This window comes from Colletotrichum spaethianum (genome assembly GCF_022836535.1).
Source record: "Colletotrichum spaethianum MAFF 239500 DNA, contig18, whole genome shotgun sequence".
Lineage (NCBI taxonomy): Eukaryota > Fungi > Ascomycota > Sordariomycetes > Glomerellales > Glomerellaceae > Colletotrichum > Colletotrichum spaethianum.
Genome location: NW_026054788.1, coordinates 988,351 through 1,015,263, shown reverse-complemented (window position 1 = coordinate 1,015,263; position 26,913 = coordinate 988,351). Strand labels below are relative to the sequence as shown.

Below are 26,913 nucleotides of genomic sequence, written 5' to 3'. Positions count from 1 at the left end.
TGGTCTGCCACCGGTGGAAACGGCGACGACTGGCCGCGCACACGGATGGACGACTTTGGGGAGATTTCCACTTACGCTATGCAGTAGGCCCACTGCGAGGTATGCCCATACCCACTCTTGGCACTTCATCTTGGCCATACATCCATCTATCCATCCTTCAACTTTGAAGACGGGGGGACGAGACAGCACGGCTTGGTCGTAAGTACACATTAGGTAAGTACTGGAAGAGAGGGAAGCTGGAGTAGGTGGACAAAGGGCGCCAGGGAGAACATCCGGGCTCTGCACTGCACGAAGCCAGTCAAACCCCGGTTGGTGACACTTGGTGAGCCCCGAGAAGTGTGGGCCGTCTTCCCCTCTGCGGGCATCAATTAGTGGCTCTTGAGACGCGCTTCTTCTCTGCCTGGGATGTCACGTGCGGGCGTTCTTCTTGGAAGTCCTCCGACAGGGAACGCTTAAGCCGTTCGTCGTACAAGCCAGGCGATGAGGGTAGGTACTGTACGCCCATTTTTGTTGGGGTAAGGTTTGTCGAGTCCTGACAGTCGTCCTACGTAGCAAACTGGGCGTGGCACTGACTGACACCGGAGCTGTGTTTGTCTCTGGATGTCAGTAAGTCGGCTTGACTTTTCGCATCATCCTGACTACACGCCGTCGGCCTGCGATGCAAAGCAAAACAAAGAGGCATGTATCGAACATGCCGACCGCGCGCCCATCGGCTCAGCTACCTATTCATCGCTTTGCAGCGCAGTACACTACACTACACTACAGCTCCCATTGGCGTTGTCCAGGTACCTCCTGTCGTCAGGATGCCTTAGGTAAGCCCCAACATTACGCACGTCTGTTCCACGTACAACCGCCCTCAGGTATGCCTGCAAGGTCAGTCCTCTTCCACGGGCGTGCCCATCCTCCTGGAATATAGCCCGAAGGCAGCAACATCGAGACATGGGATTCCCGCCCGGTGGGAAAAGCAACGACCAAAATTTCCGGACCCCACCCAAGCGCTTCTAAGCGAAGGCTCGAGGGGAAAGTCAAGAGGGCCCGTCGGCTCGGATCAAGGATCGGGAAAGGCAATGTCGATGGGACAGCCGATGGAGGACGACGCGGAAGACAAACTCGACGGATACAGCCACGAATAGGGACAAGTGGCAAGGGTATCGGTATACACCCAGCACGCCGATCCCTCTCGCAGCTTCGTTCCAGGCCCTGTTGCGCCCCTCAGCCGGCGTCCTGTCTCTGGGTCTTTGGCGCGCTCTGCATACAGGGACAGTAGCTAGTTGCGTTTCTGGCCTGGCGCCCCGCCTACCACGGTGGGTAGTGGCCGTCGTCGAACCGTCGGGTTCCAGCTTCCCTCTCTTTTTCTGCTCTCGAACGTCTTTTTCTGCCCAGCCTCCCGAAGATTGTGGCCCCGGCAGCCCACCTGCTGGACCCATGTCCTCTCCCTCCATCCGATCTCGCACCGAGGCCTGTTGCTATTGCCGGCATCTCGCTGGACGCGCATCCGTATCTGCGCTGCACTGATGGCGCTCGAAGGAACCATCGCCCGCTGTTTGGACCTGTCCAAGTCAACTTGAAGACGCCCCCAGACTGTGTTCTGTGCTCAGGCTGTCTTGTCCTCTCGACGGCAGTATCGCACCCCCTGTCCAGATTCCCGGTGGTGGTGCACCAGCTAAAAGGGCGACGGGGGTAGGTAGGAAGCGGAGGAACGGAGTCCAAGAGAACAGTGTGTACAGAGTACTTTGAGGACTTGAAAGTTGGAGAAGCTAGCATCTTGGAGCCTGGCGCTTTTTTAACCCTACCTACAAGCTCCAGCCAGCCAGCGACCCTCACCTCAACGCTCAGTATACACTACTCTTCTCTGCTCTGGTTCGGATACAAGCAAGTCTTCACGCCATCCACCCCCTCGGCTTGATAGTCGTACCCTCACCCCCGCCCTTCACCATCCCACCTTTTACCCTCCTCCTCGAGGCGACTGCGTACCGGCAGCGTGTGTACGGATACCCTCACCCTCTCGGTACCCTGCCCGATCCCGACCTCCCTCACCCCCAATCTAAACGGGGCCTGGAACAACCACCGAGGAAAGGAGGGGGGTGTAGGATCACCAATCCATCACTAAACACACCACTTCGGCCTTCTTTTTGTCTGGCCTACCTTTACCTCAACCTTCCAAACTTCCCGTCCCGTCCACCGCGAACCAGCCCAGACCAGGCCCAGACCTGACCAGGGCACCGTGTCCCTGCACATTCGACACTTTTTCCTTTCTTGGGGGGTATCCTGAACATCTCATCCACTCACTCAATTCGACTCACCTCACCTCAACCCCAGCTCCCCGACCTCTATGCTTCTTCATGAGAACCAGAGCCAGCAAAGAGCAGAGCAGAGCAGAGAAGAACCTCATCTCCATCTTAGGCAAACCAAGCCGCAAGACCACGCAGCTTGGGGGCGGTTTGAGATCAGGGAATCCGCCGTCAGCGGGCAGTATCAGTAACAAGCACGAGTATTAAAGCTGGAGCCACAGAGGCGCGCCAGTCTCACCTTACCTCCAAGGTCGCCAGCCCAGATACAGCATCCTGCTTGCTTACCTACCGTCTTGACTCCGTCCGTACCTGGCCTTACCTTGCCTTGCCTTGCCTACCTTGTCTACCTTGCCTTGGACGAGGCAGGCACTGCACCACACGGCGCGGCACCGCACCGCACCGCCGCACCACTCTCAAAGCCCCGAGGAAGCTTGGATCATTGCAACTAGCAATTTGGTCTCTTTTTTTTTTCCCTTTCCCTGGTCCATCTTCCCCTTCTTCTCTCCCGTCCTTCCCCTTCTTCCTCGCTTGTTGCTTCCCATCTCTTCTGAAGCTTCAACTTCTTCATTGACGACCTTGCCGAGACCACTTTTCGGGCATCACCACTTCAGAGATCGATCTGGCAAACGGTCCCCTCCCCCACCATCCGCGTTGGTCACGAGCATAGTGACGGGCTGCCACTACTATTACTACTACCACCACTGTTACCACGGTCAAGTCACCAGCTCCAAACCCAACAACACAGAGAGCATCGCCGTTGCAGCTTGCTTCGTTGCTCCACCGCTCCATCTCGCCTGCGCAACGCCACGCCCTCGTCCTGTCCTCACCCACAGTCACAGCATGTATGGTCCGCGAACGACTCGACACCAGTCAGAGTCAGCATCACGCACCGCGAACCAGAACAGAGGCAACCCGGGCCAGGCACGAAACCTTCGATGAGCACGAGGTTGACCATTGCGCCGACCTGCAGCTGCAGCTGTTGATTTTGCTACTGCCAGAAGCAGCTTGCTAATCGCACTCTTGGCTCTTGGCTTCAACAGGCTGTTCCGGAGCTTCGGTCCTTCGAAGCCAGCTACTGCCGCTCCCGCCGCCGCATAGGCTGTGTGGTGTGCCGCCGAGCGTGCTCGCTGCGCGCTGTGTCGTACTGTGACCTTCGCTTCGCTTGGTCGCCCGTCTTCCCGCTACCCGCAAATATCCCACACCGGTGCCGAACGGAGATTTCCTGGAACTTTTGTAACTCACGGCAAAAAATGGCCGCCGCGACCACTTCCGCCCCGGATATGGGCGCAGTCACCACCACTCTACACACCAACGCCAACCTGGCTGCTGTTGCTCCCATGGGCCCGATGCCCAGCGCTGGTCCTTACGAGACATCCCCGTCCCAACCAACTCCGCATACTCTTGCTACCGGTGCGCCGGTACCCACGCCTGCATCTGCGCCAATCCCTGTACCACCCGCTGCTGGCGGACCAGCGGCCTCGGCGGCGGTGGCGGCAGCAGCAGCAGCAGCGGCGGCGGCAGCTTCGGCATCGCGCAGCGTCAAGAGGCCGCGCCCCGTCAAATCGTGTACCGAATGCCGCAAACGAAAGCTGAGATGTGACCGCAACCTGCCATGCTCGCAGTGCCAGAAGTCGCACCGCAACTGCAAGTATGCGGCAGAACACGACTCGTCCATGCTGTCAGACGGCTCCGATGCCGAGATCGCTGATGTTCAGCGACCCCCCAAGAGGAACTGCCTACCTGCGACAACGCCCTCGGGACCACAGCCGTCGGAATCCTCCTTTGTTCCCCTGCGCAATGGAGAGCCGACAGGCCATGCTGCTCTGGAGGAACTGACGTCGCGACTGGACCGCTTGGAGAAGCAGTTCATGATAAAGAGCCCTGCGGGCACGGAATTTAGCGGAACTGGTCAGCGTTTGCCGCTATCAGCAGAAACGATACGAGGGCTGACTGTCAAGAGAGGCGCCCTACGAACACGGTTCTTTGGTCAAAACAGCGTGCGCGTCTTGCTGAATCTGGTAACTCTCCCAGGCCCTGAATACCTTCAGATAGCACCCCTAACCCACCCTTCCCAGTTCGATGACGCCAAGGATTTCATGGCAAATCAGTCCAAGATTGAGGGTATCCGAGACATCATGTACGGCCTGCAAATACTCCACAAGCGGGTTCAGGAAGAGTACCGAAAGTCCTTGTCCCCAATATCTGTCTTTGCCGACTCTGTCATTCCGGTTCAGAAACGCATGCAGGATATCCTTCCGAAGAAGGCGGTATGCGACAGGCTACTGGCCTCTTACATCGACACATCCGAAACTATCTACCGAATGATACACGTACCCACATTCAAGGAACAACACGAACTGTTCTGGGAAGGAAAGTTGCCGGGCGATGCCTTCCTGCCTCAGCTCCTGGCGGTCTTGTCTATCGGTTCGAGGTTCGAGACGAAATCAAAGGGGCTCGGCCATGAGCGTGTGGAAGGCGTGCACATCCCAACAGCCTGCGCGCTTGTCAGGTCGTGGCTGGACGGCCTCAAGGGCAAACAGCTGGTCGATTTGACGACATTGCAGACAGAGATCCTGCTGGTGCACGCGCAGAGGATGACTACCCCGCGGCCGCAAGATTCGTGGGCTCAGTTGGGGTACATCGTGCGCATGGCCATGACCATGGGCTTGCACCGAGATCCGTCTGAATTCGAGCCCAGAGTACCGGTTTTCTTTGGGGAGCTTCGAAGAAGGCTGTGGTTCACTATCCTCGACATGGATTTGCATTTGTCGCTGGCTTGCAACCTTTCTTGTCTTGTGCGCGAGGGAGACTTCACGTGCAGGCCGCCCCGGAACCTGGACGACAGCGATCTCTATTTCGACATGAAGGAATTGCCGCCAAGCAAGCCCATCGACCAGCTTACCGACAACCAGATGCAGGTTTATGCTGCGATGACGCTTGGCGTCCGAATGCAAGTGGCGCACCTGATCAACCGCGTCGATTCCATCCGGGACTACAGCGAAGTCATCGAAGTTGGGACGAAGCTGGACCGGTTCTTGGAAGACATTAACTATCTCTTCCCCCGCCATGGCATTCTCAACGAGGTAGAAAAGAGCAAGCAGTGGAGGTCCAGGGTCATCCTCGACATGCACGTGCGACGGCCGTTGCTGGCCCTCTACCGCCCGTTCGCCTTGGGGTTGCCGGATGCGCCGTCACAGATATCGAGGGCCTACCTGCGATCCTCCATGGTCATAATGAGGTACCTCGACGAACTCGATCCGCTGCTCAGCCACTTCCAAGACGTCAGCGATATGTACCACATGGTGCTGAAGAAGGACATTCTGCAGGCAGCTTTCAGCGTGTGCTTCTACATCAAGGCTGCCACCGAATCGCACGTTAACGGCAACACGCTTGGAATCGCCTCTACCGTGGCCATGTCTCCGGATCCGATGGACGACGGCGTTGCTTTCAGCACCGAGACGTTTGCGCTCTGGTCGCCCTCGCGCCTGATCAAGACGGTCGAGAAGACACTCAACCTGCTTGTCCGCAACGTCGGCGGCAACGATCTGAAGGACATCGTCGCGCTTGCTGTTGTGCTGGCCTCCGTGCAGTCAATGAACCAGGAGCAGAAGTTGCAGGACATCCGACGTAGCCTGCAGGGCGTCTTCGACGCGTGCAAAGCCTCCACCAACACGAACCCCGAGAAGATGTCCCTGCAGAATCCAGCCGATTCGATGGATCCCTACATGCAGACGAGAGCGCCATTCATGTTCCATGCGAATGCGTCGGCGGCTGCGGTAAGTGACTACGGCGGCTGGGTTCTGTGGGACGGATGGGACTGGGCTGATGCATGGTCGGCAGACTCTGGATGATTACGCGGACTGGGACCTGGATTCCTGGAATCCAATGCTCCCAGGTCCTCCGACTAATGCACAGGGTTGAGCAGAGGATGTCTTTGATCCATCGGTCCAGCGACACGAACAGCCCCGGATACCGCCTGGACCTCACACCATGATTGCTTGAAGTAGCCGGACGGGGTTATGTTGACAGGTATACGAGGCGATACCGCGGCAGCAGCTCGAAGTGGTCTTTCGCGGACGAGAAGAGCCATGGCCCTTGAAGTCATTCAACTCGGTCCATGGCGGGGAGTCTTGGCCAAGCACAAGCAAACCGACACTATCGACTTGCCAGTTAAGGGCAGCACGTTGATTTCGCAGGTGTAGATACTGCGCCTGGCAAGCAAAGAAAGGTGATGCTGGGGACCGACGGTTTTGAGGACATGCTGGCACAAGGAGTAAACAAGAAGGCCCAAAAGTAAATGAAGGAGGAGCATACGAAAAGAAAACATATAAACATATTACGACGATACCAATAAGCAGCGGAGGAATGTAAAAGAAGGGCATGGATGGGTGGACCATACATGCTTATTATTGCCACACAAGGCTCCGAGGACCAGGGGCCTCTTTCTTCCCAATTGACAGGCTAACATGGGCAGATTCCGGTCCAACTCTTTTCAACGATACACGCCAGTTTAGTTGGTGATGACTGGAGCCTTGCGGTTCCATTCGTCCTTCTCAATCGCGTCCACCATAAACCCAGCCACGCTCCGTCGCGTGATCTTGGGCATCCAACCGACTCCGCTGCCATCATCGCCATACACCTTGACCGGCAACGATTCGCCCTCGGTGAGCATAGGCGGCCGGACCAATACCCAATCCACGCCCTTCCCTTCCTCGCCCTTGACGAGTGCGTCGACGGCGTTGTGATCATTGATGGTGTGCTTCATATTGCTGTGATTCATAAGCACTCGAAGCGGGAAAATCAGGCTCGCGTTGCTGGAGCCGGCGCCCTGCATGCTGTTGACAACGAGCTTTCGGGTCGGAGGCGAGGCGTCCCGCATGACCTCGAGGGCATTTCGTACCGAGTCGTGAATCAGGGCGGCAGGGGTATCTGGGTGGAGGGCCGCAAAGGGGGAATCAGACAGGCGCCGGCCGTTGAGGGCCACGACAACGGCGTCTGGGCCGCCGCGCGCGGTTTGCATCGCGGCGCGAAGGTCGGTTAGCGAGAGGGGGCTGCCCTTTGCGAGAGTGAGGTTGGCGTGAGGGGTCAGAGTTGTGCTGGCAGGATCGCGGACGAGAGCGGTGACAGTGTGGCCTCGCTCCAGGGCCTCGGCGAGGACGAGGGCGCCGTTGCGGCCTGATGCGCCAAGTATCAGGATGTGCATCTTGGGAGACGGAGGTTCAGATGCCGTATCTGCGCGGTCTGTACAGAAGCTGTTTCGAGATGTAATGAGAGACTCTTGCGGTTTGGATCCGTAAAAAATGTGAATTGGTAGTGAGGGATATCAAACACAACTTCAAGGCGACTCGACGGTGTCTTATATCTTGTCCAATTCACGAGCTGACCACCCCCGAAAAATGGATGGACGATCTCGCCACCGGCCGAACAAAGATTCATACCATCGTGTCTTCCAGCCATACTGTCCATGTATCGGCCGAAATGGCCTCATATCCGAACGGGCAAAACGGAGTCGGCGCAATCCTTCTCGCATCGCTGACCAACCCCCCAAGCATCAGGGCTCACGGAGCCGAAAGGGCGACTAGTTTTCTCGGCCGGGCTGCGGCCCCCACGACCGGCGCTAAGGCGGGCTTACGCAAGCACGCAAGTTTCCGAAAGCCCGTGTGTTCAGGCTGCGAAAGTAGTCACAACAGATTATTCTTGGTGTTTTGGTGCTCACCGAGCACGAAAGAGCACGACGCACGATAGGAGTCGGCGTGCTTTGGTTGAGCCGTACGTTTCACTGCCCGTGGGCCGCGCTCCGCTCCCCCCCCACCCTCGAGCTCTGCACCTCTCAACTTGGTTCTTCGATGCGAAGGTCCGTCAAGAGTTGGGCTTGGACGGGGGCACGCTGGGAACAGCCGACAGGAGACACGTCCGGAGGCCCAGTAGCTCGATGCTCTCCAGCAGTGAAAGGCGATGGACGCTCGGCATCTACTATGGCACACCGGCGGAAATAGAACCTCCTCCCTGGTAGGTATCTGTGGCTTTTGGCTGCCACCACCGTCCCGACAGCAGTACTCTGCGATCCTGGCGAACTATGGACACGTTCTGACCGCCAAGGGTCACGCCCTCGGTCGGAATGGCGGTATGATTGTTCCACTGTCTGGTACAGATTCTGTTCTCAACCCTACTAACATGATACGTCGTCCGCATTGCGCCCGGGGCTTCTGATTTCGCGCGCGCGGAGACGGAAAGGAAAAGGTAAGCGGGATCTGCGGCATTTTCCCGAAACCATCGCGCAAGTCGGCCGAGTTGAAGGTGGGGGGGGGCAAAAGTTCGACATCAAGCAGGAGAGGAGGGGGTGCCGTCGCATGGGAGATAGGATGGGTTCACGAGGTTGATGTTTCGTTCTTACTTTGCGAACCTAAGCACACCTCGGAATCGAGAGGCTAAACACGAAATGACTTTGAGTTTCTCCGCGCGTGGGTGGGCGGGTGTGTGTTTGGGAGGGACGAGGACGAGGACGAGGTGTGTAGTAAGAATAAGACAAGTACAGCCGGGGAGATAGTGCTTACTCGGATGTTGTAAGCAGCAGGAATGGGACGGTGGGAGTGTAGTGGTTTGGGCGCTCGGGGGAGAGGAGAGCGAGGGGCACGGACACGGAGGCACGGAGGTCGGGTGGGACTATGCTCGATTAGGGATTTCGTATTTCACTCGGCCGAGTAGCGGGGCCGGTAAGACGGAGGAGGAGGGGGTTTCGCCCGGCGCCGTCTTGGCGGATGTGTGGCTTCAGAGAAGATGCTACTGAATGAAAAAGATTGGTAGATCTGAACCATTTGAGAGGGTTGATAATATGTATTGCTTACGGAGGATGGAGTGATTTGTGAGCCGTTGGGAGACGAGAGTAAGAGACGGACGGGTATAAAGGACGAAGATGGCTCCTTGATATCGAGGTTCATCTTCATTGACAACAAAGACACAGAGTCCCACATCATCATCCAAAATCACACATATACCGTACGGCTTCACAAATCTTTAGCCTTACCTCAGCACTTGTTCACTTTCATCTTCGGCCCACCCACACCCTCACAATGCCCGCCACCCACGACGACGTCGCCATCATCGGCGGCGGCATCGCAGGCATGGCCCTCGCCCTCTCGTTCGCAACGCACTCCATCCCCGCCACAATCTACGAGTCCCGCGACGAGGTGCCCCTTCCTCACCACGCCGGTGGCGGCATGATGCTCTGCCCCAACGCTTTGCGCATCCTTGACTCCTTGGACCTGTACAAACCCCTCCTCGGCAAGGCTTACAGCTTCGACTACGTCTACTACAAGGACCGCAAAGAGACCACTGTCGATCGGTACCCGCTCGGCGGCGCCGAGGAGTTTGGCTACGACGCCGTGCGCATCTTCCGTCAGGAGCTGATTGAGATCCTCGCCAAGGCGTGTCGCGAGCGCGGCGTCAGCATCGAGTACGGCAAGCGGTTCGTGCGCGTTGTCGAAGAGGATGAGGCGGGAGTGGAGTTTGAGTTCCAGGACGGGGGCAGGCGGCGGGCGGGTCTGCTCGTCGGCGCCGACGGGATCCACTCCCGCGTGCGGAGCACCTACGTCGCGCCGGACGTGAAGCCGAACTTTGTTGGGCTCGCGGCGCTGACGTACGCGGTGCCCACGGCGCGGCTCCGCGTCCCGGCCGACAAGCACTACAAGTTCCCCGTCAGCGTGGCGAGCAGCAACGGCGTCTTCGTGCTGGCGCCGCAGGGGGCCGACGGCGGCGAGATGCTGGCGGGGACGCAGGTGCCGTTCGACGCGGAGCGGGCGGCGCTGGGGCGGGAGGCGCTCATGGCGGACAAGGAGGCGCTGAAGGCGCGGCTGAGAAAAGACGAGGAGAATTGGCCGGATGTGGTGAGGTCTGCGCTCGAGGAGATACGAGACGAGACGATGAACGTTTGGCCGTTCTTCATGTTGCCTGCGCTGGAGAGGTGGGCCTCGGAAAAGGGGCGGGTGCTGGTGTTGGGGGACGCGGCGCACGCGGTTCCGCCTACGACGGGGCAGGGCGCATCGATGGCACTGGAGGATGCGGCAACGTTGGCGCTTATCATGAAAAGGATGATAGAGGGTCAGGGGAAGATTGGGTGGGAGGAAGGGGTTGGGTTCTGGCAGGGGATCAGGAGGGAGAGGTTGGGGGCGTTGGTGGTTTTGACAAAGATGTTGAACAACAAGAGGTTGCCGAGCGACAAGATGGCGGAGCTGCCGAGAGAAGAAGTTTGGTTCGAAGAGGGAGAAGGCCAGATGAAGTGGCTGTATGTGCCCGAGATTGAGGATCGAATCGAGGAGTGGGTGAAGGGGAAGACGCAGTGAGGAAACCTAGTTCTGTATGAGTTTCCGTACCGAGTCAAGATGGGTGAAGCTGATGAGGCTCTTCCTATGTCAACGAATGTTGTTTAGTCAACGACTGGACTACCACCAAGGGCCTGATCGACAACTCTAGTAGGATTCGAATTGCAGTTAAGATAACTGAAAATGTGACCTTTTGATGAGCTAATTGCTGTGAGGTGGATGGCTGAGGGCTGCCAGTCCAAGTCTAAGTGCTAGCATGTATCTATGCTAACGAAGACTCACCAAGCTCCAGTTCATAGTCCAGTATTGTTATAGGGCCTAGCCAGGACCCCACAACGATACTGGAGTTAAGCCTAACGTTTGTACAAGAAAATAAGCTTCCAGTAAAGACTTTAGTTGAAATTACCCTTTTAGGACAGTAAATGGCAATGACTGAGGAGGTACGAAGCTAATGTCGAATAATATAGGAATTCAGCGAGTCAAACTGTATCTTTGTTGTACCTGCCCAGATTTAGCCCAGTGTGATGTGAACAGAGTTTTCTGGTACTTGTGGCTGGTGTTAACTGGAATCCAACTTCGAATACGACCCTTACTGGAGCTGTCGGTCAGACTCCAAATCAGATGTGAAGTTGACCACGTTGAATCACCTATTCGAGTCAGCATCTCGTTACTAAAGGTCCGACGAGAAGGTTACCAAAAGGGGCCACCTCTGCCCCTGCCACTTGAGACCGATTTTTACCTCGGCAAGATACGTGATTGGTCGGAAATCTAGGAGGAGCTTGCGTCAAGCTCGTCGCCCGGCGGCCAGGGCCTCGGCATGATGGTGCATTGGAGACTCTTCAATGCGGGGAAACAGGCTCAAACAGCGCCTCGAAGCTCCCTTGGAGCACCGAGCTAGCACTGGATCTGGCACTCTGGGTGGTGTTTTGGCGCTGTTTTGGCGCAACGCGGAGGGGCGAAATGGGGTGCCATCAAGAGTGGAAAACCTGGAGAAGCTCTTCCCGGGGGCCCGGGGGCAAAGCGAGGATGGGAGGAGGGGGAGGCGAAAGGTTGCAACTTCACCTGGTGTTTTCAGCAAAGCACATTATATAGAGTTGTACGTTTTCTGGTCTTGTCTTGACAAGCCGCCGTGGGCATATATCACTAGGCCCGGCCCGCTCTACCACTTTGTGCAGCTCTCGTCCTTCAATCCACAGCATCTGACTTGTCGACTCCAGGAGCAGCAGCCCGTTGTCACAAGCTATCCCAGCCTCAACGACACATCACCAAATCACCGGAATAAACAGCACAGCATGGCGCCCCGACAGAAGCGCGAGAAGGCGCCGTGCTACGTCCTCGGCGTCGGCATGACCAAGTTCATCAAGCCCCGCGGCAAGGTTGATTACACGGAGCTTGGCTTCGAGGCCGGCGTGAAAGCTATGCTCGACGCCCAGATCAACTACGACGACGTCGAACAGGGCGTCGCCTGCTACTGCTACGGCGACAGCACCTGCGGTCAGCGCGTCTTCTACCAGTTCGGCATGACGGGCATCCCCATCTACAACGTCAACAACAACTGCTCCACGGGGTCCACTGGCCTCGCCATGGCCCGCAACTTTGTCTCGTCCGGCGCCGCCGACTGCGTCCTCGTCGTCGGCTTCGAGAAGATGATGCCCGGGTCGCTGCAGAGCTTCTTCAACGACCGCGAGAACCCCACGGGGACGACCATCAGGATGATGGCCGAGACCAGGGGGTTCACCAACGCCCCAGGTGCTGCGCAGATGTTTGGTAACGCCGGGAGGGAGTACATGGAGAAGTATGGCCGCTGGCTGCTGAGCTCGTTCGAGAACGCCACTAACAAGACGCAGGTACGGCGCCAAGGCGGAGGACTTTGCGGAGATTGCCCGCGTCAACCACGAGCACTCTACAAAGAACCCCTACTCCCAGTTCCAGGACGTCTACACGCGCGAGCAGATCCTCAAGGCGCCCGAGATCTTCGCACCCCTCACCAAACTGCAGTGCTGCCCCACCTCCGACGGCGGCGCCGCCGCCGTCCTCGTCTCCCAGGCCTTCCTCGACGAGCGGCCCCATCTCAAAGACCAGGCCGTCCTCATCGCGGGCCAGTGCCTTGCCACCGACGCGCCTTCGCTTTTCTCCCGCTCCGCCATCGACCTCATGGGTTTCGAGATGACGCAGATCGCCGTCCGCACCGCCATGGGTGAGGCCGGGCTTACTCCCAAAGACGTTCAGGTCGTCGAGCTGCACGACTGCTTCTCCGCCAACGAAATGATTGTGCTGGACTCCCTCGGTTTGGCTGAGCCGGGCAAGGCGCATGAGCTGGTCCGCCGCGGGGATATCACCTATGGCGGCAAGTACGTCGTCAACCCCTCCGGAGGCCTCATCTCCAAGGGCCACCCGCTCGGCGCGACGGGCATCGCGCAGTGCGCAGAGCTGGTCTGGCACCTGCGCGGTTGGGCCAACAACCGTGCCGTCCCGGCCACCAAGGCGGCGTTGCAGCACAACCTGGGTTTGGGCGGGGCTGTCGTGGTCACGGTGTACCGCCGAGCGGACGGCAAGGAGGCGCCCAAGGTCGACTCGGCGACCGTGGGTAAGGTCAACAAGCTCGGGTACAACCCGGCGGTCGAGGCCAAGGGGTTCACGGCGCAGCAGGCGGCGTCCGTAAGGAGCCGCACGAAGAAAAGTGACTGGGCGCTGCAGGATACGGAGGAGAAGGTTGAGGCACGGTTCTAGGATGTACATGTCGTGACGGGTTATGTATACTTAGGTACTCATGCTGAAATACATGCAAAATTACAGACGCTTGTAAGTCGTTCATTCGTCACCGAGCCGCGCCATTATGGCAATGCATGCTTATGAGCTTGCCTTCTTCACCTCATATGTCAACAGAGTCACCCAGTAGCCCTCGCCTCCATACTTGGTATCGTCCTGATACCCACGATGGACTTCCTTGAACCCTAGTCTCTTGTAGGCGTTCAAGCCTGCGGGGAAGGCCAAGATGAATACGTCGACGCCCGTCTTCTCCGCCAGCCTCATGCCGTTCTCGACAAGCGCAGTCGCGACCCCATTGCCCTTGTTTTCCGGGTGAACGGCGAGGTAGTCGAGACCTTTTTTCAGGGTTAACTTTGGCTCTCCAAGCACCAGACCATGGAAGCGGATGTAGTGATTCTCAGCCCGTTTCGCCATTGACGAAAATCACTCACTGATGTATGGCTTCTCGGCCAGAATGCGCGTCTTCTCTGGCACACAATCGTCAATTCCATCCATGGACTTCGGCTCCCACCACGCCGCGTCCGACCGCTTCTTGAACGCCATCTTTTCCTCCTCGCTCACGTCCGCTATTTGCGAATCGGCCCACTCAGCAGCCCCCTCGTACCCGGCCGGCAGCTCCCAGCGCGCGTAGCCGACGAGCGCCCCCGTCTCCGGGTCGACGGCCTTTTGGTGGCGCAGCGTCGCGCGATCTCGTATGAGATTGTTGGGCATGCGCTCAGTGACCTGCTCGATGAGGAACTCGAGCTTGGTGTCCTTGGGCCAGAGGAGGTTCCAATTCGGGTTCGTCCAGAAGGCGCTCATGTTGTTGCGCGCTAGGGCCGGGGCGTCGGCGACGGTGCAGGGCTCAATTTTCCAGGTCGTCATGGCTGATGAAGTATTGGCGAGGAGATAATGGCTCAAGGCTAAAAGAGCATAAAGTTGGTAAAGCTGTTGCTGTAGTGAGCGTTGGGCGACTCTCAATATATCAGATGCCAAGGATAGCCGGTGCTTAAATATTTCCGAGCTGCTTCTATTCAACAATTACCTGCAATCTGTTCTCTTGGAAGAAACTTGGGCTCGATGGATAGATGGTGCGAGATGTAAGCAAAAGATGTAAAGGCTTAAGGCCACTTAGATGGAGTCGGCAGCGGTGCCGAGTCAACACTTGTCCTCAATTCGTGGTTTCTTCCAAAAAGCCACGTAAATTAGACTGAAGGATTCCAAAGTCCTTTATCCGGGGTTATTCCCGGAGAGACGACATTTAATCGACGGAAATAAAGTCGTCAACATGGTTCGCGTCTGACGGTTCAAGGTGCTTATCTCTTGGGGTCGATGAATGGCTTCATCGAAAGTCATTGTCACGAGCGATAGTCTTGCTCGACGGTCTCCGTATGCCAAGACCTGGACTCGCGGGTCAAGCAACAACTAAGCTCGGCTTTGCGCTTTGCAATGAAATACTTTTGGATTTCTTGGGTGCATGACTCGTAATATGCAGTGCGCGAATATTACGTAGTAGACACTGCCCGGCACAAGATTGCCGAAAGCTATGTGTGTACCTTGCAAATCTGGCTTGAGACAAGACTAAAAGCGGTAATTCTAGGATATCTTGGCCGTTGAGTAACTTGAAGCACCACCCAGAATGTAACTTCTGCGATTGTTAAGACAATAACACAGCTCAATAACAGTAAAACCACCTATTGGCAGGGTCAGATAACGTATTCATAGGTATAAATATTTCTAACAACGAAGAAACTCGAGTTCAGAATACCCTTGGGGTTTGTTGTAGGACTAATTGTTTCTAAACACCTACAGTACATAATTATGCTTTCAACCTAGTAATTAAACCTTTCTATAAAAACGGAACATTGTACGAGCATCGTCAAGCTTTGTATGTATGGGCGCTTTGTGAAGTGATTGAAAGACGTTGGTAAGAAGAGGAAATTTTGCAGTCGGGTTTATCGTAAGCGAACTTGGGCATCACTGAAGTATTTACCGCAGTCTCACTGGTTACGTGACTTGCTCCATGATTGACAGGGGATAGCTACATTACTTCGTATTGACGAAGAAAAGGGAGCTATTACTGAAGAACCAGCCCCATGCTTTCGCCACAAGAGCCTTTTGCGATGTACCGGCTAGCCAAAGGCCATAGCGATGTTGGTACTATAAGAGACATGAGTCGACGGCCAACATGTCGGGGTTTCATTTTAGTCCGCCGCTCAGCAAAATACTCTGCCCTGTCAAGTAACCAGTCTTGCACAACATCATGACAACATTCGCACACTCCTGTGGTGTTCCTAGCCTTCCAACTGGGATATTCTTCACATCGCCAGGAGTGCCCTCGACACGCTTCTCGTCAGGAATCATGCCAGTGTCACCAATCATCGCCGGCGCAACATCATTCAGAGTGATTCCGTCCTTGGCATGCTTGGATGCCAGGTTCTTCATCATGCCTGTCAGACCCGCTTTGCTGGCGGCGTAGTGGCAGCCGTTGATACCGCCGCCAATAGCAGAGATGGACGACACGAAGACAATGCGGCCCCAATGTTGGGCGGCCATGTGCGGGACGGCCAGCTTACACAGAAGGAACGAGGCCCGAAGGTTGGTGTTGATAGTGAAGTCAAACTCCTCGAGGGAAATGTTCTCGAGGAAGGGGTTGGCTTTGTTGCCGAAGCCCGCTGTGCCGGCGTTGGACACCAGAATGTCGGGAGTTTGACCGTGTTCGGCTTTGATCTGCTCGAAGAGCTTCTCGATGCCTTTGGTGGAGGACATGTCTACCACATGGCAGGAGATCTTGACGTCTTCGTTTGCGGCACTCTTCAATCCCGAAGCGAGTTCGGTGATCTTGTTGTAAGTACGTTCGGATGAACAAGTGAGAGCCAAACGAGCGCCGTTGGCAAAAAGCTCTCTGGCGCAGGCTCCTCCAATGCTATACCGCATGAGCAAAATCCAATTCAAAGAAGAAGCCTCTCTACTTACCCTCCAGAAGCACCTGTGACCAAAGCTAGTCTGCCTTTGACTTCATTGTCTACGGGAGCCATGGCTAAAGTATGGAACCTGGCAGTTCCGGAGGGGCACGAATCTCGCCGCTTCAAAACGGGTAGGGAATTGAGTTTTATTTATACACAAATTGACCACGTTTAAAGATTATCCTTGACAACATGCGGTCTCGTATTTGAGGGTCGGATGAAATGGATTGAATACTGGGAGGGTATTGTAGGTTGTAAGGTACCCCGCCATATGACGCCCCACTCTATGTAGCTCTTTACCCCGCGATCTCCAAATGATGGAACAGATAAGATGATGCCCGACTTCGGATCAGAGTAGTAGGTGTTGAGGCTGAAAGATGCCAATGGGTCGACGTAACCTTTAGGATTGAGAGGGGCCAGATACATTAGTAACATAAAAACAAGGGCAATTTTCTCTCTTCTCCCAGTCAGCCTTCAACAACACCAAAACAGGTAGGCAATGAAGCGGCCAAGGACAAGAGCGACAGAGACACAAAATGCAGTATCGAGAGATGGTATATGCACGTAGACCTCAGGCTATCCCTACCTTTCTGCTATCTGCGTGCTAGAGTCGACTAAGGAACATCATCGATGGATGTTATGCCACCTGGATCGCCTAAGTGGGATCTCTGGCCTCTTGGGTCTTGCACATACACAGACATGATGAAATGTGTCTTTACCTTTGGGTTGATGACAGCTCAACGCTTAGGCAACACGCGGCTCGCAATGCCTATGGCGGAAGTAAGCCGGCTGGTATTGGCAAGCTGGACCGGTTGCAACATCAACTGCACTACTTTCTCAAGGCCACAATCACGCAGCCAAAACTGTCACGTTGAAAGACAGACGTAGGCAAGTCGTTTGTGAGATGTTGGGTCGGCGGTGGCTGACCGCTCTCGCCATGGTGTCATTTTTCACGTAACCTTTAGGTAATGTGCAGTCTGTGGAAAGCTCGAACGAATGTCATTTCAAACAACAGTTGAATATGCGCTGGCCCCTTAATAGCTAGGTGGCTTGATGCCGTTTATTGGGCCAAGGGGCCCCACTCTACCGGAATAACTGCCACCAACTCCCGTCGCTTAAGCTTATCTGACCAATTGTAGACTTATCGTTGATTCAGCCTTGCAGCTTTGCCAGGGGACCTTACACTGAAGGAGAGCGCCACGGCCTTTTTTTTTTTTTCCTTACAGCTGTCCTCTTCGCCAGGACAGGTAATCCACTAGAAGGTACCTTGCCGAGACTGACCCAACTGGGGGAATGGCACCGAATCCAGTAGAGGACACCTTCACGAATCTTCATTAATGACCCTCCGTTGTTCCCATTCTGTATTTCTGGGTCGCCAATCGCCTCGAGCATTTTCCGTCTCTCTTTCTCCCCTCGCCTCTTTTTGTCTTTGGGTTTTTGGCTCCTGCATTCATAGCACGTTCGAGCTTCCCAAGTCTCCATTGACGACCGGGACTTGTCTGACAGAGCGCGTGTTAGTACCGCCCTCGTTCTCTCGGCACACGAGCCCGGCTTAAACACAACCACCCTCAACAGCGCCATTGGGCGCAAACCACACACCATGGCGCAACGCACTTTTTCGCCGCTGACGATAGTCCTCGGCTGCGTCTTCTTCTTTTCCGCACACGTCTTTGCGGTCTCCGCTGTCCTCGGTGTCGACCTCGGCACTGAGTACATCAAGGCCGCCCTCGTCAAGCCCGGTATTCCTCTCGACATCGTCCTGACCAAGGACTCCCGCCGCAAGGAAATCTCGGCCGTCACCTTCAAGCCTCTTCAGAGCGGCCCCAAGGCCGGAGCCTACCCCGAGAGACTCTACGGCTCCGACGCCATCGCGCTCTCGGCCCGTTTCCCCCACGATGTCTACCCCAACCTGAAGACTCTCCTGGGTCTCTCCGTCGACGACCCGATTGTCCAAGAATACGCTGCCCGACACCCTGCGCTGCAGCTCGAGAAGAACAAGGAACGTGGTACTGCTGCTTTCAAGAGCAAGGTCTTCACCGAGGAGGAAGAGGCATGGTTGGTTGAGGAGCTTCTGGCCATGGAGCTGCAGAGCATCCAGAAGAACGCCGAGACTACTGCTGGTTCTAGAACCTCTGTCCGCTCCATCGTCCTGACTATCCCTCCCTACTTCACCATCGAGGAGAAGCGCGCCATTCAGACCGCCGCTGAACTCGCTGGTCTCAAGGTCCTTAGCCTCATCAGCGACGGTCTTGCAGTTGGTCTCAACTACGCCACCTCTCGCCAGTTCCCCAACATCAACGAGGGAGGAGCTGCCGAGCACCATCTGGTCTTCGACATGGGCGCTGGCTCTACCAAGGCCACCGTCATGAAGTTCCAAGGTCGCACCGTGAAGGATATTGGCAAGTCCAACAAGACCGTCCAGGAGGTCGCCGTCATCGGCTCTGGCTGGGACAGGACTCTGGGCGGTGACGCGCTCAACTACCTCATTGTCGACGACATGGTCGCCCAGTTCGTCGAGTCCAAGGGCGCCAAGAAGATCTCTGCCGACGCCGACAAGGTCAAGGCCCACGGCCGTGCCATCGCGAAGCTGACCAAGGAGGCGGAGCGCTTGCGTCACGTCCTCAGCGCCAACCAGCAAGCCAGCGCCAGCTTCGAGGGTCTGTATGAGGACGTCGACTTCAAGTACAAGCTTACCCGCGCCGACTTTGAGAAGATGGCCGAGGGCCACGCCGCTCGTGTCGACGCTGTTATCCTGAACGCCCTCAAGGCGGCCCAGCTTGAGCTCTCCGACCTGACCTCCGTCATCCTTCACGGCGGTGCTTCTCGCACTCCCTTCGTCCAGAAGCAGTTGGAGCAGGTTGTCGGCGCCGCTGACAAGCTCCGCAGCAACGTCAACTCGGATGAGGCCGCCGTCTTTGGTGCGGCTTTCCGCGCCGCCGAGCTCAGCCCCAGCTTCCGTGTCAAGGAGATTCGCATCTCCGATGGCGCCAACTACCCTTCTGGTATGAAGTGGACTAACAACAAGAACAAGGTCCAGCACCAGCGTTTGTGGTCCGCCATCTCCCCCCTGGGTGGTGCTCCCAAGGAGGTCACTTTCAACAACCATGAGGACTTCGATGTCACCTTCTACCAGCAGATCGGCTCCGCTGAGCAGGACACCAAGATCCTGACCACCAAAAACCTCACTGCCTCCGTCGCAGAGCTCAAGGAGAAGTACTCATGCGCCGACAGCGATATTCACTTCAAGGTCGGTGTCAAGCTGAGTGCCGAGAACGGCGAGGTCGAGGTGACCAAGGTTAGTGTCGAGTGCGAGGCCGAGGCTCCTGAGAAGGAGGGCTTCGTCGATGGAGTCAAGAACCTGTTCGGTTTCGGCAAGAAGGACCAGAAGCCTCTCGACGGTGAGGAGGACGCCGAGTCGTCAACCGACGCATCCCAGTCTTCTGCTTCGACCACGGCTTCTACCGAGACCGAGACGACCTCCGCCTCGTCGTCACCCGTTCCCAGTGACGCTGCTGCCGATGACAAGGAGCCCGCCAAGAAGAAGGAGCTCGTCACCATCAACGTCGACTTCACTCTCGAGAAGGCCGGTCGCCCAGAGCTGTCTCGCGAGGAGCTCATCAAGTCCAAGGACCGTCTCAGTGCCTTCGAGGCGTCCGACAAGGCCCGCCGCCTGAGAGAGGAGGCCCTCAACCAGCTCGAAGGCTTCACCTACAAGGTCCGCGACCTCCTCGAGAACGAAGCCTTCATCGCTGCCTCCACCCCCGAGGAGCGTGCCACACTGGAGAAGAAGAACAACGAGGCGAGCGACTGGCTCTACGAGCAGGGCGCTGACGCGACCCGCGACGACCTCAAGAAGAGGTACAAGGAGCTCAACGACCCCGTCACCAAGATCCAAAAGAGAAGTGAGGAGGCAGGAAAGCGCCCCGAGCTTGTCAAGGCTCTGAAGGATGCCCTCAACTCGACTCAATCCTTCGTCAGCACCATCCAGAAGCAGCTTGACGAGTACGACGCGTGGCAGGCATCCGCATCCGCGCAAGCCTCCACAGAGACTCCTTCGGCGACCCCTCCGAGCGACTTTGACGACCTAGAGGACGACGATGGCAGCAAGGAGCGCACGATGGACGACGTCGTCAAGGAAAAGGGCCCCGTCCCGCCGCTGTACAAGCGCGAGGACGTCGAGGTGGTCGAGGAAGTGTACGAGTCGACGACCAAGTGGCTCAAGGAGATGGAGAAGAAGCAAGACGCTCTCCCCCGACGGCGGACCCCGTCCTCCTCGTCAAGGACCTCCAGGCCAAGCGCGACAAGCTGGACAAGGTCGGCATGGACCTCGCCATGAAGGGCGTCAAGAACTTTGAGGGCAAGACCAAGAAGGCCAGCAAGAGCGCAAAGTCCAAGAAGACCAAGTCCACCGCCACGGCGTCCACCTCGTCGACCGCTTCTGCCTCTGCCAAGGATGCCAAGAAGGAGAAATCCACGACCACTGTCCCTTCCAAGAGCACGACCGCCGAGCCTGCCGGCCGGACTGTTGAGCTCCCCGACGGCGGGAGCTACGTCGAATTCGGCCGCAACGGCGACGATACCCCGAGCGAGGCCGAGATTGAGGAGATGATTAGGAAGTTCTCGCAGTCGCAGCAGGGCCAGGGCCAGGAGGATGCGCCGGAGCACGATGAGCTTTGAGAGTTCCCTCCGGTGATGGAGAGTCTGGATCGGATTAGAGGAGATTCAGCTTTGAAGTTTTGAGCATAACCCATACCTAAGGCGTTTTTCAGATGAAATGAAATTACAAAAGAATTCTAGATGGAAGTCCATTCACCCTCTTTGCTCGTTAAGTGTATCTACCCTGGCCCCTCAGATGAGTCCATCGCGGACATGGCTTCGAGCTCCTCTTCATGCTTCTTGATCCGGTTAGTGGCCTTTGACACATTCCTCCACCACAATTTCGAGCCGTGCGTGCTACGTGATGTCGATCTAAAGATAACCCCCGAGTTAAGGCAACCCGGATGCCTCGAAGAGAAGCAAACATCGACCACCTCGCCTCCACCATGTTTGGATGGTCGAGGTGACGTAGAGAAGCACCGCTACCAACAAAGGTCAAGGGACACTCCATCATCTCCTTTCCTTCCCAACACAATGGTTTTACAGAGGAAGCAACACCTCATCACCGTCCGCCCCCGTCTTCAGCACGTCGGTCCAAAGATGGTGGTCTCATGATCTCAGGCTCCTCACCGCGCAACCGGCCCGAGGTCCCAAGACTACGACAGCAAAACGTTGTTCTTCGTCTAGCCATCCATCCCATCTCGTCCGTGTCACAAGCAGCACCGCCTCGCCCATCGGCGCCGTACATATGTCCCTTCCCCTTCCGTCCTACCACGCCCTCGCCAACGTATCCTGAATACCTCCCCGGGGAGGAGGAGCCCACGCTTCCGGTCCGTCAGCCTCGTTCGAGGGCAGAACACCGGCAGAATCCTCGGGCGTTTTTCTTTTTTCCGGAATGAGGATATTGGCCGTGTAATACCGCGAAGTATCACTTGGCAGTCGCGTAACCCCCATTCGCGTGGCCTGCCAGCTAGCCGTCGACCCCTTCAAGACAACTCATGACCGCCTGCCGTGGCGAGGCTCGCATGCTGTTTGTGCACCCCCCTCACCTTCGGTGTACGGTGTACGGTGAGACCCCCGTGACGAGAAGACACACCTGAGCCCAGCGCTGCGCCGGTTTCCCTCCGGATCTTCCCCCCAGCCTCTCTTCGTACCGCTCGCACACAATGCCCGAACCCATGACCAGCAGCTCGGTAGGCTCAGCCCGTCGGCTTCCTTCCCGGTGTCTCGCAAGCCAGCGGGTATCTGCACCGGGACAAGAGCTTCCGCCAGATCCGCGCCGAATGACACATGGTTGTCCCAGGGGGACGATGGGCGACAACAACAAAGGAGGAGACAAACAGCGCGTTGCTTCTGCTGCGATGTCGCCTAGCCCGGCATGCAGCACATGATTCCTGTGCGGAACAAACATAGCTTGACGAGCCTTGTCGTCATTTTGGCTCCTGATCCGGACTAAAACCTCACTTGGAAGAATGGAGCTGGGTCGGTGGGAGTAGTACCGAGAGGGATATATTTAGAGACCGCATCCAGGCTTCAGGATCGAAAAGGGCCGTCTCTAGGATTCACTATCAGTTCAAGTCATCAAGAAACCTTCACTAAAGAGTCGCCAACATGCTCCCTTTCCTCATCGTCCCGCTTCTCTGGTCGGCGATGGCGCAGGCCGTCCCCACGGCGCCCCCGGCATCCGCACTCGAGCCGGAATCTCTCCCGCGCAACACCCTCACGATACCCATGCGCGCCAACCCGGACTACGTCCCGAACGGAGCCGCCCTCGCGGCCGCCTATGAGAAGTGGAACATGCCCGTTCCGGAGGCCCTCGCGAAACACACATTGGCCCGGCGCGCTGGATACTCCTGCAAGTTCCCCTTCTCTCTTTCCCCCGCTTGTTTGTGAGAGGACCGCTGAATAGGATTCCGAAGCTGACTGTAGTGTGCACGTCGTCCAGCCTCCATTGTTGCAGCCAGGGAGATGGGCAACTATTGGTTGACGGATATATTCGTCGGGAACCCCGAAAACTCACAAAAGATCCCAGTCATCATCGACACCGGAAGCTCTGACTTGTACGTTCCCGCCCCCCCCCCCCCCCCCCCCCCCCCCCTTCCCCTTCCATGCCATTGGTGTGCGCCCGGCAAAGCCTCCAACTCACACAAACAACAGCTGGCTGATGACCACCGACACCCAATTTGGCGACAAGGCAGCCAACGGCAAGCCAACACTGTACGACCCCTCAAAGTCGACGTCGAGTCAAGAAGTGCTCGGCGCCACTTGGTCGAGCTCGTACGGTCCGTCACTGCTTACCGGCCATGGCCCCATGAAAGCGACTGACCAGCCCTCCATAGCGGACGGCGTCACCAACTCTGGCAAGGTATACCTCGACACGGTTCGTTTCGGCCTTTCGACAGACAACAATCGCTTCACCCTCATCAACGCCACAGTCCAGTCTGTCGTCAAAGTCGACCAGCGTTGGGCGGTCGAACCTCAGATCAGCGGCGTCTTGGGGATCGCGAAGAATCGCCCATCGAGTGTCCAGCCAAGCACGCCGTCTATGCTCGACCGTCTCAAGCCGGAACTGCACTTTGAATGGATTGGTATCGACTTGCGGCACAAGTCGGAAAAGGGGTTCTTTTCCTTCGGCTACGCGATGGGTACTGCGAGCATAAACGAGCAACCCATGGACGGCGAGGAAGACTGGAGTTTCCTGGTCAGCAAGACTCGTATGAGCACCATGAGCGGCGGGGTGTGGTTCCGATTTGCATCACCTTTCACTGCAACGATTGACACCGGGAGCAGCTTCTTACTGCTTCCTTCATCACTGGTGGCCAAGTACTATTCAGAGATTCCCGACTCTTCTTTTGACCCGGACCTGCAACAGTACATCTTCCCGTGCTCTCTGGCATCCGGAATCCCCGACTTCCAGTTCATATCTGCAGGTGGATATGTTGGAACCGTCCCCAAGGAGCACATCAACCTCGGACCTGTACCTGGCAACACCGAGAAATGTTATGGTGGCATCCAAAAGAGCGGCGACGTCAATCGTGCCGTTTTTGGTGGGGTGGCGCTCAAGAGCATGTATGTTCAGCTCAACTACGGCGCACAAGGCAGTTATGTCGGCTTTGGCGACAAGGGTTCTCTCGATGTATGCTCAACGACATCGGCGTGTGATGCGTGAGAAGCGAGTCGAGAATAGACTCGGGTGAGGGAGTTCAGAGATCTAGAACGTTGACGGTGGATTGTCGGTTCCAGGTATTCCGGGCCCATGTAGCTGTTGTTTTCAAGTGACATCAAAATCGTTCCATCAGGGCCGTTGCGATGCATCAGTCTCAGAGTCGGCGCAAGTGTGAGAGGACCTTCTGTCAAGGTCCTTATACTAGACCAGCAGACGCCGTGAGCATAAAAACGTGTCTCGACGGCCCAACATAAGTACTCGACTCGACAACCAAAGGAATACCCTCTCGAGCATTCCAATTGCTCAAAGCAAATCAGAGATGAATTCCACTCCTTCCTTTGGTATATACAGAGGTAGCCCATTTCGCTCCTTGACATGACATGGATGACCAAAGGGCATCGGTCCCGCGAGGACGATCCACTCATGCATGCTATAACTCCACTGACTTGGCAACAAAAGCAGTGCGTAACCGATCAGGCTAGCAAACGAAGAAAAACCAACTACAAAATATATCGTGGTGAATCAGGAATTCATGCTTCTTCTCAACGCCCAAAAGAGCAGCTTTGCGGCGGATGTAGCGAGCGACGTCCCATGACGTAATGTGATGCTCGGCATGGGCTTATGCCAAGAGCAACTCTGCCAAACAACATGAGGACCTTTCTGTGTAAGCAACTCGGAAATCTAAAGTTGCCGATACAGGTTGGTAGGGCCGTGGTATCGCAGAGTGCGGGTATATGCGGGATGGGCTCGAGCAGGTATATAAAGAGTTTGGTGTAGCAGTCTAAAGAGGGACGTCTATCCTCATTCCTGGTCGCGGTCTCCGTCTGACGAGCAACAGTCAGCATTTCTCGTGGTCTCATGAATCAGATGACTGTGATGGTTTGCTCGGTGCAGGCGGTCATGTTGGAGAAAAAGGAAAACTCAGGCGAGACGTGGTATTGTGGGTATTGTGCGGGCTGGAAGTGTCAAAATGCAGCGATTCAGTGTCGGGGTGGGTGGTCGTCAAGGTCATCCTTGCCGACGAATTCGTATTCACCTTCGCTGGCAGTAGGCGTGGGCGGCATGTTCGCCGAAGACGGGGCATGAGGCTGGTTCTGGCGCGCCGTACCTGGTCGTGACCTGGCCTTCTCCTGGGCATCCTTTGACAGCGCGGGCGCGGCCGCTTCAGCAGCGGCCGGCTGGCTGGATGATGTTTGCTTGGCGATGCCGTTGCTCTTCAACCGCTCCTCCATTTCGCGAATGCGACGCTCGAGAGCTTCAAGCTCGCTTGCCTGGCTCTGGACGATTTGCTTTCTGCGGGCGAAGCCGTCAGCAAACTGATTGAATGGCATTGGGTATGACAATGCAAGTGGGCTGCCCGGGGGCCTAGTCTGCATCAGAGGGCTTCATACCGTTGGTCAAGCTTCTCATCCAGATCGGTGACGGGGTCGTCAAGACGGAAGATGTCGGCAAGCTCCTGGGAGAAGGAGCGAGCGATAGTGCTGAACGGCACAAGTCAGCACGGCAGCTTGGAGAAACTGTGTTAGCCTGGGACAAGCAATTGGTACGCACGATTGCGGGCGGCGGCCGTTGGGCTGCCAGTCGTTGTCGAGCTCGGCGTCGGTCATGTTGTGTGCCATTTCGTCGGTTGTTCGGTCCGTTGAGGAGACAGAAGGCAGGTTAGAGAGGGTTGTGGTTGGGAGGAAGGACGGCTCGCAATTAGGAACTGGAGACGGCTGGGTTCGCGGGCGACCAAAAAGGGAGGATGATCGGCAGCTAGTGGTTGACAGTATCAACAGGGTGCTTGTCAGAATCCAGGTCGTAGCCCGAGCAGGCGGAAAGAGGTAGCAATATGCGGTGGATAAGGCAGTCAGTCAGGTAGGCAATGTTGTATGAGCGAGTTGGAAGACGTTGGAGGACGATGGTCTGTCGCCGTAGAAGAGGAGATCGAGTAAGGGCACAGAAGGATGGGGTATCTTTATTGCGCCCGAGAAGAAGAAAGAAAAGAGGGCGGAGGCGGGCGAGTATTTGTTTCGTCTGCAGACTGCGAGCGGCAGGGAAAAGGGGATCGCTGATGGTGGGAGAGGTGGAGGCTGGAAGGGGGAAGGGGAGCAGAGGAGGAGGAGCAAGGAAGTCAGGTCGGGACAAGAAGGCCGGAGGTTTTAAATGCGGGATGGACTTGGGACTTTGTACTGGAAATCGGAGGTCAAGAGAAGGAGGAGGAGCAGGAGGTGGGCAAACCCGGTCAAGGTCTGGACAACAGCCAGACCAAAAGACAGTGCCAGTTAGGGAATCAAGAGGACTGAGCAGGCGAGGAGCGAGATGTAAGACAAGGCGGGTGCGGTGCCTGACATCAGGGCCAGATGGTGCACATCACTTGGTTGGCCGGCTTGGAGATCACAGACCGAGAAGGGGAAAGGATCAGGTACGGCGGCGGCGCGCACAGTAAGGAGGTGCCATGTCTGGAGACGGTGTACCCGATGCCGATGGACGGGGCTCCTGCCACCTGCTATCAAGTGTGTGGGTGAAAGTGTGGTTGATGCTTGCCCTGCGTCCCGCACCATCATCTCTCTCTATCTCTCTGTGTCTCTCATCTTCTCCGCCCCCCTCCCACCTTCAGGTTGGAATTGCGACAGCGAGGGCAGGAGAGGAGCGGGTTGCGATTGCCTTCGGGACGAAGCCCACCAGGTAAGGTAAGGTAGGTATGGTAGGTACCGTACTGTACGTCGTCGCTCCACCCATGGGCTGCAGGAAATCATGTACCCTGGGGTGCGGCGGTGGAGTGTGCAATTACCAGGTTGCCATCTGTAATCAGCTGCAAAGGGCAAGGCCGCGAGGCCCAGTCAATC

At 56.6% G+C, this 26,913-nt stretch overlaps 10 protein-coding genes across 10 annotated transcripts; 5 read left to right on the top strand and 5 right to left on the bottom strand.

Moving 5' to 3' along the window:
- Positions 1-3,541: 3,541 nt before the first annotated feature.
- Positions 3,542-6,142, top strand: ColSpa_07401 (transcription factor lepE; the record flags this gene model as incomplete). The annotated part of the gene is made up of 2 exons (XM_049273613.1): positions 3,542-3,709; positions 3,914-6,142. 2 exons carry the CDS (start codon positions 3,542-3,544, stop codon positions 6,140-6,142), a joined length of 2,397 nt encoding a protein of 798 aa, XP_049129570.1.
- Positions 6,143-6,801: 659 nt separating this feature from the next.
- ColSpa_07400 (uncharacterized protein) lies at positions 6,802-7,494 on the bottom strand (the record flags this gene model as incomplete). The annotated part of the gene is made up of 1 exon (XM_049273612.1): positions 6,802-7,494. The coding sequence occupies one exon, from the start codon at positions 7,492-7,494 to the stop codon at positions 6,802-6,804; it is 693 nt and encodes a 230-aa protein (XP_049129569.1).
- A 1,867-nt stretch (positions 7,495-9,361) lies between these two features.
- ColSpa_07399 (FAD-dependent urate hydroxylase) lies at positions 9,362-10,630 on the top strand (the record flags this gene model as incomplete). Its single annotated transcript, XM_049273611.1, has 1 exon — positions 9,362-10,630. One exon carries the CDS (start codon positions 9,362-9,364, stop codon positions 10,628-10,630), a length of 1,269 nt encoding a protein of 422 aa, XP_049129568.1.
- Positions 10,631-11,901: 1,271 nt separating this feature from the next.
- Positions 11,902-13,339, top strand: ColSpa_07398 (non-specific lipid-transfer protein; the record flags this gene model as incomplete). Its single annotated transcript, XM_049273610.1, has 2 exons — positions 11,902-12,404; positions 12,457-13,339. 2 exons carry the CDS (start codon positions 11,902-11,904, stop codon positions 13,337-13,339), a joined length of 1,386 nt encoding a protein of 461 aa, XP_049129567.1.
- A 120-nt stretch (positions 13,340-13,459) lies between these two features.
- On the bottom strand, positions 13,460-13,792 carry ColSpa_07397 (uncharacterized protein; the record flags this gene model as incomplete). The annotated part of the gene is made up of 1 exon (XM_049273609.1): positions 13,460-13,792. One exon carries the CDS (start codon positions 13,790-13,792, stop codon positions 13,460-13,462), a length of 333 nt encoding a protein of 110 aa, XP_049129566.1.
- A 9-nt stretch (positions 13,793-13,801) lies between these two features.
- On the bottom strand, positions 13,802-14,242 carry ColSpa_07396 (uncharacterized protein; the record flags this gene model as incomplete). The annotated part of the gene is made up of 1 exon (XM_049273608.1): positions 13,802-14,242. The coding sequence occupies one exon, from the start codon at positions 14,240-14,242 to the stop codon at positions 13,802-13,804; it is 441 nt and encodes a 146-aa protein (XP_049129565.1).
- A 1,314-nt stretch (positions 14,243-15,556) lies between these two features.
- On the bottom strand, positions 15,557-16,395 carry ColSpa_07395 (3-oxoacyl-[acyl-carrier-protein] reductase FabG; the record flags this gene model as incomplete). Its single annotated transcript, XM_049273607.1, has 2 exons — positions 15,557-16,283; positions 16,334-16,395. 2 exons carry the CDS (start codon positions 16,393-16,395, stop codon positions 15,557-15,559), a joined length of 789 nt encoding a protein of 262 aa, XP_049129564.1.
- Positions 16,396-17,923: 1,528 nt separating this feature from the next.
- ColSpa_07394 (hypoxia up-regulated protein 1) lies at positions 17,924-21,000 on the top strand (the record flags this gene model as incomplete). Its single annotated transcript, XM_049273606.1, has 2 exons — positions 17,924-20,517; positions 20,565-21,000. The coding sequence occupies 2 exons, from the start codon at positions 17,924-17,926 to the stop codon at positions 20,998-21,000; spliced, it is 3,030 nt and encodes a 1,009-aa protein (XP_049129563.1).
- A 1,530-nt stretch (positions 21,001-22,530) lies between these two features.
- On the top strand, positions 22,531-24,088 carry ColSpa_07393 (penicillopepsin-1; the record flags this gene model as incomplete). The annotated part of the gene is made up of 3 exons (XM_049273605.1): positions 22,531-22,804; positions 22,880-22,979; positions 23,077-24,088. The coding sequence occupies 3 exons, from the start codon at positions 22,531-22,533 to the stop codon at positions 24,086-24,088; spliced, it is 1,386 nt and encodes a 461-aa protein (XP_049129562.1).
- Positions 24,089-25,065: 977 nt separating this feature from the next.
- Positions 25,066-25,692, bottom strand: ColSpa_07392 (uncharacterized protein; the record flags this gene model as incomplete). The annotated part of the gene is made up of 3 exons (XM_049273604.1): positions 25,066-25,378; positions 25,477-25,566; positions 25,637-25,692. 3 exons carry the CDS (start codon positions 25,690-25,692, stop codon positions 25,066-25,068), a joined length of 459 nt encoding a protein of 152 aa, XP_049129561.1.
- Between the last annotated feature and the right edge of the window lie 1,221 nt (positions 25,693-26,913).